The sequence below is a fragment of the Populus euphratica genome, unplaced genomic scaffold (assembly GCF_000495115.2).
Source record: "Populus euphratica unplaced genomic scaffold, PopEup_1.0 scaffold2684.1, whole genome shotgun sequence".
NCBI lineage: Eukaryota > Viridiplantae > Streptophyta > Magnoliopsida > Malpighiales > Salicaceae > Populus > Populus euphratica.
Window position 1 is genome coordinate 9,849 of NW_011502515.1, and position 9,674 is coordinate 19,522.

At 28.9% G+C, this 9,674-nt stretch overlaps 1 protein-coding gene across 1 annotated transcript; it reads right to left on the reverse strand.

Annotated features, from left to right (window-relative positions):
* Positions 1 to 2,961: 2,961 nt before the first annotated feature.
* LOC105119242 (cytochrome P450 89A2-like) lies at positions 2,962 to 4,782 on the reverse strand. The gene has a single exon (XM_011017368.1). The coding sequence runs from the start codon at positions 4,737 to 4,739 to the stop codon at positions 3,201 to 3,203; it is 1,539 nt and encodes a 512-aa protein (XP_011015670.1). The 5' UTR covers positions 4,740 to 4,782; the 3' UTR covers positions 2,962 to 3,200.
* Positions 4,783 to 9,674: the final 4,892 nt, after the last annotated feature.

Consider the following 9,674-nt stretch of genomic DNA (forward strand, 5'->3'; position numbering starts at 1 on the left):
AAGGAATATTAATGATGTGTGTATATTATGAGCTCATGGATTTGTATGATAAAGAAGGTAAAAAAACAAGGATTTTCTCCATATCATATGCCCTAGTTAGACTTCGGCAAAAAGAAGAAGAAGAAGGATAAAAACTTGTTACAGTTCGTGGATAATTATTCGTAGAAATCTGCTTGAAGAGGATCATGAAGAGGGTCTGTGTGTTTCAATTGGGCCTGAAGATACACTCTTGACTCCTATATCCGAGAAACATTATCGATCTCATGCTGCTATGCTCTTTTCTTTTTCTCTGAGTTTCAAATATAATCCAATATTTGATCACTAAAAAATTGCATATTATAGAACCTGAATCAATGCGAGATCTAATCTTATGTATCAAAACCATAGCCATGCGTGTATTTATCCGGGGGATCTTATAGAGTTCATCGGAAGAAATGCGAAGGCGTAGCATGCAGAATTTTGTTTTTCGAAACTAGATGGCAAAATTCTGAATAGTTTAGAGGGTGGACACCTTCAGCACTCTGATGCTGCCTCCCTCCCTCCCTCCCTTCATTTTAACCCTAAGTACCCAGTCGACACCTGTATAAACAGTGATGATATCAATATTCTATACCAACAAAGAATCAAGGCTTATTATCATTTTTCTTTCTAAAAAAATCATATTTTCTGGACAGTATTTTTTAAAGGGTCAACCATGTAAAGAATTTTTAGGCCAGCATCATTAGACATCCCGCCAAAACTCTGTGACACAGCATCTTCTCATGCCTGTTTTTATGTCCGGTGATCTGTCATTGCTGATGTTCACTTAGGAAGATGAAGGAGATGATTAAGTTATTGTTTATTTTTGTGTTTTTTTAAAAAATTAAAAATATTTTATTTTTTATTAATGTTAAAGTAATATATTTTTAGTATTTTTTAATTATTTTAATGTACTGTTATTAAAAATAATTTTTTAAAAATAAAAAAATATTATTAACATGTATTTTAATAAAAAAATTATTTAAAAAACAAATACAACCACATTTCTAAACAAATTCTAAAACATCCGAACATCTTAAAATAATTTTATACAAATAACTTTTTAAAAAAACTCAATATTATTATTATTATTATTATTAACAAATAAACTAAAACACTTGAGAAAAATATTGTTGATATATATATATATGGCATATCGCATTGTTCTTGCAACTTTATTTATTTTTAATTATATCCTCGTAATTTATGCTGACATGGTTCTTTTTGTTGTTTTCTACTTTGATTTGTTTATCCGATGGATCTTTGAATATTCCGATGTTGAATCAGAGACCACTTTTACAAAACTTAATTTCATGTTGTTTTTAAAACTAAAACCAGAAAATTAATGAGTGAAATTGAAATTAAAAAAAAATCCATAATATCTTATAATTTAGTTAAAATTATATATTTTTACCGAGTTTTAAAAAATAATAGTTTTTATTTTAAAATGCGTTCATAACAATTTATATATTGTACATGGCGCGTCTAAAAAAAATAAAATAAAAAATTATTTGATTATTTAAATATTTGCTATTATTTTTTATTTAATTAATGATAAAAATACTCGAGTTAAAATATCTAAAACACTACTGGCCCATCCATCACCTCCATTCCAAGTCTAAATCTACATTCTCCATCCATCTAGATTCACAATTAACAAATCACAATATTAGATTTTTAAAAAGTAAAAAAGAAACAAGATAATGTCATCATCCTCACTCTCTTTCTCACACACAGTGAAAGCTCCTGATTTTGTTCTTCTCTCCAAGTAGAGCCACACATTCTCAAGAAGATAAGATTTTTGTGAAAACCCAATTTGCTCTTGAGGCCTGGGAAGATGATGATGATAATAACAGTAGAAAGGGAAGAGGATTCCTCGGTTTGATACTGCAGATATGGATTCGATACAAACATGAAAAGAACTCCTTTTAACACAAACCCAACCAAAACCTAGAATTAGCATAAAAAAATTCAGCAATCCATTTTTCTTAACGCTTCACAACACTTTGTCATCCACTTTCAGGGTCAAGGTTTGAGTTCTTTTTTCCCTCGAATAAATAACCTGCTATATGCTGTTTTGAGGAAGACACATGTGACAAATTTCATCACCCAGTACAAACAACCATGTTCAAACATGAATTCGTGCAAGAAATTGATTCTAGTAGTGATTTTGTCGTCGTTTGATTCGGGAGAAATCACAAGTTCTTTATTGTTTGTCAATTAAATAGAAAGGGGGAGAGGTGATTTGTCATTTGGTGTCATTGATTGTTATAATATATATATTTGGGGTCTCGTGGTTGCTTTGCAGAGATGACGAAAGCTAATGAATAAATATCGAAGCATTTATTAAATATGCTATTATAAAGTTATATTTTATTTGTAATGGATGTGATCTGATCTTAAATCCTGATAAAAATCAAGTTATACTAGTGTTTTTTTTTATTCAACAAGAGGCCAATATATGGAACTTGCCACAGGGTAGGGACGACTGTCTTCCAATTCTTAAATCCACATCTGTTCTTTTTGGATGGCATCTTTTTAAACACTCACTGTCACGGGTTCAGTTTTTCGCACAGATCTTCAACCTGACGTGCCGTAATCTAGCCCCAGCTAGATTCAGCAACTTCCCTCACAAATTGCTCATATTTGGAGTTTATCTCACACTCAACAAGTAGCTAGATTCAGCTCACCCCTATGATTCAATATATTCCTTGTATTGAATTCAATATATATATTCAATTAGTTTATGGATGCAATCTCTTAATTCCTTATCTCATATGATCCCTCGGTTTTGAATTCAATATATTCTAGAGAAATCTTATAGAAAGTTAGATGTCTTCTGTTTTTTTCCCTTTTTTCTTGGGAAAAAGACGCTTAAAAACCCCCCAAAAAACCCCCAGCAACTCGGCCCGAATAAACATGCATCCAGACACACAGCCAGCATAAGACGAACAAAAAACCATTAAGGTAATTATTAATTAATTAACAGGATATAGACTCTATTGGTCAAATAAAACTTAAACAATAGGAAGATCATCCCACAACGTAGGGGCATTTGACTCGGAGCTATGCTTAGCAAATCCTTAGCTCTAGTGAAGTTACGTTCAATATTATTGTCCAAGCAAATGAAATCAACCTTAACGTTTTTATCAAAAGATAGAGAAGGAAATCAAGCTGATAATTTATTTCAACCTTGGGCATATTTGGGCTTGCAATGGATTCTTCATCACTACTGTGAATTCCTCCTTCTCAGACAGATCAACATCATCTCCATCCACAGCCTTCCACTCAAATTTCCAAATCAAATTAGCTACAAAATACTCCAAATGAAGCATAGCTAAACCATAACCAGGACAGATTCTCCTCCCAGCCCCAAATGGCATCATCTTAATCTCTCTACTTCCTGTTATATCAAACGTTTCCCCTCCTCCATTAAGAAACCTTTCGGGCTTGAATGCCATAGGATCTTCCCACACCTTTGGATCCCATCCCATTTCAGCTACCATGAAATTTATAGTTCCATCTTTTGGTATCACATATTTATCCAACACTACATCTTCACTAACCGCATGTGGCAACACAAAATGGCCGGGCGGGTGCCTCCTCAGCCCTTCTAGAATTATTGCTTTTAGATATGGCATCTTTTGCAATTCATCTTCTTTTATATTCTCCTCCCCATCTCGTACAACCCCTTTAATCTCCATGAATAGCTTCTCTTGAATCTGTGGGTACTTAACCAGATTTGCCATGATCCATTGCAGTGCTGTTGAAGTAGTATCTGTTCCTCCGTTAAGAAACTCCGAGCACAAACTGACCATTTCCCCTTCTTCGAGCTTTCTTTTCTCTTCCGGAAGTTCCAAAGACAATAAGGTGTCAACATAGGACAGAACATACTCATCTTCATGCCCTTTCTTGTCCTCTTTACCTCTTCTTATCCTCTCTTCCTTTGCCTTCTTTCTCGCTCTTATCAGTGGAATCAAAACATCTTCTTGCAATTTTCGGAGGCGAAACAACTCATTCCAACGCTTGCGCAACACAATCTTCGTCACTCTTGGCCAGAAATTGAGTATATTGAACTTACCGATATTCACAAGCATATGTCGCAGTACTTCCTCGATTTTTTCAATCTGGCTTTCATCGAGCTTGTCACCAAAACACATCAGGACTAACAGGCAAAACATGGCATATCGAAAATGCTCCATCACGCGAACAGGACGACCGGATTTCGCTTCGGACTCGAAGCGATTCTGGAGGATTTGCAGCACCCAGTTGCGTGCATGAGAGTAAGATTTAACGCGCGAAGGGTGGAGGATTTCGGCCATGAGGTTACGCCGCAGGAGACGCCAAGTTGGGCCATAAGAGGAAGAACTGATATTATGCTGATTACTAGTTGTAATCTTGGCAGTAGCAAAAGCTGGTGGACGGTCCGCGTAAACTGCCCCATTATGTATTAAAGCCCTATGAGCAAGGGCGCGATCCGCAATGAAGATAACAGGGCGAGTGCCAATGCGAAGGGTAACCACTGGGCCAAACTTGGCATGCAGGGACCGGAGGATGGGCTCCAATTTGAAGAAGGACAAGCGGAGCCATAGTAAGTTGCCGATGATAGGAAATGTTACAGGACCTGGAGGGAGTTTCTTGGTTGTTAGGAAATTGTTGAAGATAAATTTCAAGAAGAGAGAGATGGAGATGGAGACGAGGATAAGGAACCAAGTTTCCATGCTGACAATTAAAGAGATAAGTTTCAGCTTGTTAGTGGTGCATAAGCGTCTATATAAGGTGACACGCCCCTTGTTAGAAGATGCTGGAGTCAGTCAAGTTTTTTTTTAAAAAAAAAAGATACAATTTTTATTTAATTATTGAATTGCGTTGAAATTTGGTCAGCGTGTTCTACATAACCGGTTTTCTATAGAGCTAATTCGTAATTCTCAATTGAGGTTCGGATGATTTTCAAATTAAGTCTAGAAGATGTCATTTTAGGTTTTTTTTCTAATTATTTTCGAAATATTGTTTTTAATAAATTTAGGAATTCTATTTAATTTAAAATTTATTTATTATGTAAGTTTAGCTTCTACTTAACATTCAAAGTTTATCAAATCATAGAAATTAATCTCTATAGTTTAACTATAATTTTAGAATTTATGAAACCTAATTTATTTTATTTTATTTTGGCTATAAGCCGGTCATAAAAGCTTTCAACTGTACTGAATTAACGACTTTCTTGTTGATATGGGCATGCCCTTTATTTTTATATTGCCTTATTTTTGAAAAATAAATATTTTTTCTAATTAATTTTATTTCTTTAGAATTCTTTTTTTACTGTTCTATCCTATCATTATTTTTTTATTTTAAAGAAAAATATTTTAATTTTTAATTTTTATATTTATCACGATGGTTTTTTAGTTTTTAAAACTTTAAAAAAATTATAATAATTTCTTAACAAGTGAAGATTTGAATATAATTATAATATTTTTAAACTTTAAAACTTAATCAATAACAAATCTCATTATATATTTTTTTTTTGTATGTGCACGGGAATTGGGATATGTTTTTTTTTAAATCGTGGACGAAAAAATCGATATTTTATGTTTTGAAAACAACAAAAGCAAAGGCTAAAAATGGGTGATAATCATACGTAGCTAGTTTTGATTGTGCTGGAATTAGGACACTGGGAGTTGCTGATTATTAATTCACTCTAAACAACAAGGTGGGTCCAAAACTGAATACGTGTCCATTTGGTAATGGCCAGATAGAGGGAGGTTAAAATTCAATTTTTTATATAATTATTATTTTTTTAGAAGGTTTAATATGGTGTTGCTAAAAATAAATTTTGAAAAATAAAAAATATATATATTATTTTAATATATTTACAACAACAAAAAACATTAAATTATAGCTGTTTTTTAAAAATATTTTAAAAAAATTAAATTTTTTTATTTTCTTTATTTAAAATTAATATTTTTTTTAGTATTTCTAGATTATTTTGATACATTAATATAAAAATTAATTATTAAAAATTAAAAAAATATTACTTTAATTTATTTCCAAGTATAAAATATTTTTAAAAATAATAGTAATTACACACGAAACACGCATGGTTAAAAATATTAAAATATTAAAAATATAATAAAAATTAGAAATAAATTAAGATATTTTTCTTAAACCTCAAAACAATTTGAAAGTATTAAAAAAATAAATTATATATATATATATATAAAGGGTTGGCCATCAATATCAAACAGTCCGTAACTAGTTGGTAGCGGGTCCCGCCTAAGAACTTGCGATGCTAGACTCCGATTCAGCTTAAAATTTAATGGGGCATGGAATCTTGAAATTTTCAGGTTTGAACACTGATTATTTCCCTCTTGAGACGGCATAAGGCGTCCCAATCTCCTGTGGGAACTCTTAGAATAGTTTACTTGTTCTTCATTAGCAATATGCAATCATGTTTGACTTTTCTCATTAAGGAAAAGACCCCAGCAAATCACTTAAGAGAAGATTATAAAATCAAAAGTTAACGTCACTGGACACTGAGATTAATGTGACACGAGCGTGGCGTTCGCGACAAGCAATTTAATTAGTAGTTAAAGAGTAAAGATGGGAGTCCAATTTACAGCACAAGGCACTTCAGAGGTCATTTTATTCCTTGGGAATTCGACCTTCATGGATTTAGAAGACTTGTAACTGGAAAAGTCATATTGATTTATATGCATATAATTATGATGATTTGGCTGCTTATTTTCCCCCCTTCTCGTGGTTTCAAACTCTGATAAGGTACTTCGTCTATTATTTTACATGTGAAAATAAAGATTGGGTGCGCATATCAACTTATTCTAATAAAAATTATACGAGAAATAATTAAAATATGGTTTATTCACTTTGTAGGTAATTTTTTTATTTTTATTTTTTGTAAATGTAAAAATGATAAAATAATTCATGACATTAATATTGATAACAAGAAAAATATATATTATAACTATGAAAGATTGTTCAATTGATCATATAGTTTTAACATCCAAATTAGTTCCAATATATATATGCTATGTGGTGGGGCATAAAAGAAGCTATTGCATTGAAAATGTGATGTGAAAATGTTTTATTCACTTTGACGGTAATTTTTTTTACTTTTTTTTGCAAATGTTAATGTGAAAATGATAAAACAATTCATGATATTAACATTGATAACAAGAAAAATATATATATTATAACTCTGAAAAATAGCTCAATTTATCAGGTAGTTTTAATATCCAAGTTAATTCTATATATATATATATATTGAAAATATGATAGAGAAAATAAGATTTTGCATTTCAAGATAAATTATCATGATTCACTCCTGATGTTATTTATATTTTTTTAAAGTGAAATTGTGTTGTTATTTTTTTTTTAGATTAACATGGGTATCCGAGCCAGTTTACGCGCACTACGACTAATCCCACGGGTCCTAAAGTTGACGACCATGTTAGTTTCTAATAACTATTATATGAGCAACCAAGAACTCGAACCTGAGACCATATAGAAAGCAAATCTCTTGATTTCAAGTCCTTACTATTTCACTACCACCTAGTAAAATCATGACGTTATTTTAAAGGTATTTGTGGAAGCATTTCTAATGTAGAAAATGTATGATGATGCTTAATGAATCATGTGGCAATTATATATTGCTAACCTATTTAATTAATATAATTAGAATAAATTATCATTGAATAAAAAATTAATATCAAATAATTTTTTAATTTTTAATAAAAAATTATTTTTTTTATTTTTTATTTTTTATTTATAGTGACTCAATAAATATTAATATAATTATATTAATTCTTTAATATTTTAACTTTCAAAATTCATTTTAAAAAATGGGTGTAGCAAGAGTTTTTAACTTTTTATATTTGTTCACTCTTGTTTGCTTTATTTTTAATTTTTTTCATTATCTTTTATATTTTGGTTTTTTCTTTGAGATTTAGAGTTTAAGTTTATATTTTATTGTGAAATATTCAAATTTTTTATTTTTTTTTTTAATTTTTTTAAAATAAATCAAAGTTATTGGAATCTTAAGAAATATATTGTAAATATTTTAGTTACAAAAAGAAAAATTAATTAATAAAATTTTAAGAATAAAAAATTCATCGTCAACAAATAAAGTTAAAATTAAAATTATTTATAAAAATAAAATTATTACCTTAATATGTGAAATGTGCTTTGTTTTAATAAGTGCTCTCATACATGCCTTTTGCAAATCTTCTCTTCAAAAGTTCATCGAAGAAGATTAATATTTACTTAATTTTTTTACTCAGCCCACATGGAGTGTGTGTGTGTGTAATGAACCAAACCACTTAAATGTATAACAAATTGACTAATCAAATAGAATAATCGATAAACAAACAATTGTAATGTATACATGCAAATTTGTTTACTTTTATCTTATAAACCAGCCAAGGGGGGTAGGTGCCATAACACAGATCAACATGGTTCTTGATACATTTTTTGTCATATTTCCTTATTATTCATTTTTTTTTTTATGGATGTCACCTCATTTAGTCATATACTAGTTTTATGACTCACTTGTAATATATTTTAATTTTTTATAAAAAAATATATATTCAAGTTTTTTTAATTTATTTATATAGTTTAAAATTCTAAATTTAAATTAAAAATTTATTGCATATATATAATCAAATAATCGAGAACCATATTTGAAAATAAATAAATAAAAAATTATTAATAATATTAAAAAATAAAACTTGAAAAATCAAGAAAAAATATAAATCAAAATATTTAATTTTGAAATACAAGACATCGGTTGTGTTTGCTAAATTTTTTATTAAAATATTTTTTATTTAAGTAAATGATAATAAAAATAAAGATATAAATTAAATTGATTGAATAAATTAAAAGACAAAAAAATCATGAAAGGTTACATATATTAGAAATATTATCTAAAAATAAAAATAAAAATTATTTTCTAAAATAAATCTCATCCATACAAAAGATTAAAAAAAATAAATGAATAAAAAACTCTTCAAATTTAAATGCATAACTAAAAAATAATTATCATTTAAAAGAGACTCTACAAACCAAATGAAAGAGAAAAAAGGTATTAATTTAAATATAATTTTTTTTAAAATGAGAAAAAACCATAAAAATAATGAATTTTTAAAAATAACTAGATAAAAATAAAAAAGAAGCACAAGGCCATATGGGCTAGCTTGACATATACAATTTATATATCCATACAACAAATTTATATAGCAACTTGTTATAAAACAAATAAACATTCAAATAAAAATATAAACTACAAAAACATACAATAAAAATTAATATTTTAAAATTGAGTTCAAATAAAAAATAAATAATTTTATCTATTTAATATGGAAAATTTCAATAAAATTTAAATTAAAATGAAAATATCAATATAATTTGTGTTATGGTGGCTAAATTTATGATGAGTTGTTGATTTGTGCTAAAATGAAGAGAGAGGTATAATGTTTATTGCAAAGCTGAGAGAAAGAAGAGAAAATGAAATAGAAAGAAAGGACAGTCACTCGTTAAATCATAAATCAAATATGATTGATAGCATTGTGAACAAATTTTATTGATGAGTTAAATCGTTTAATAATTTTTTGTATAAATAATATATTATTCTATATTTTAACTGTTTT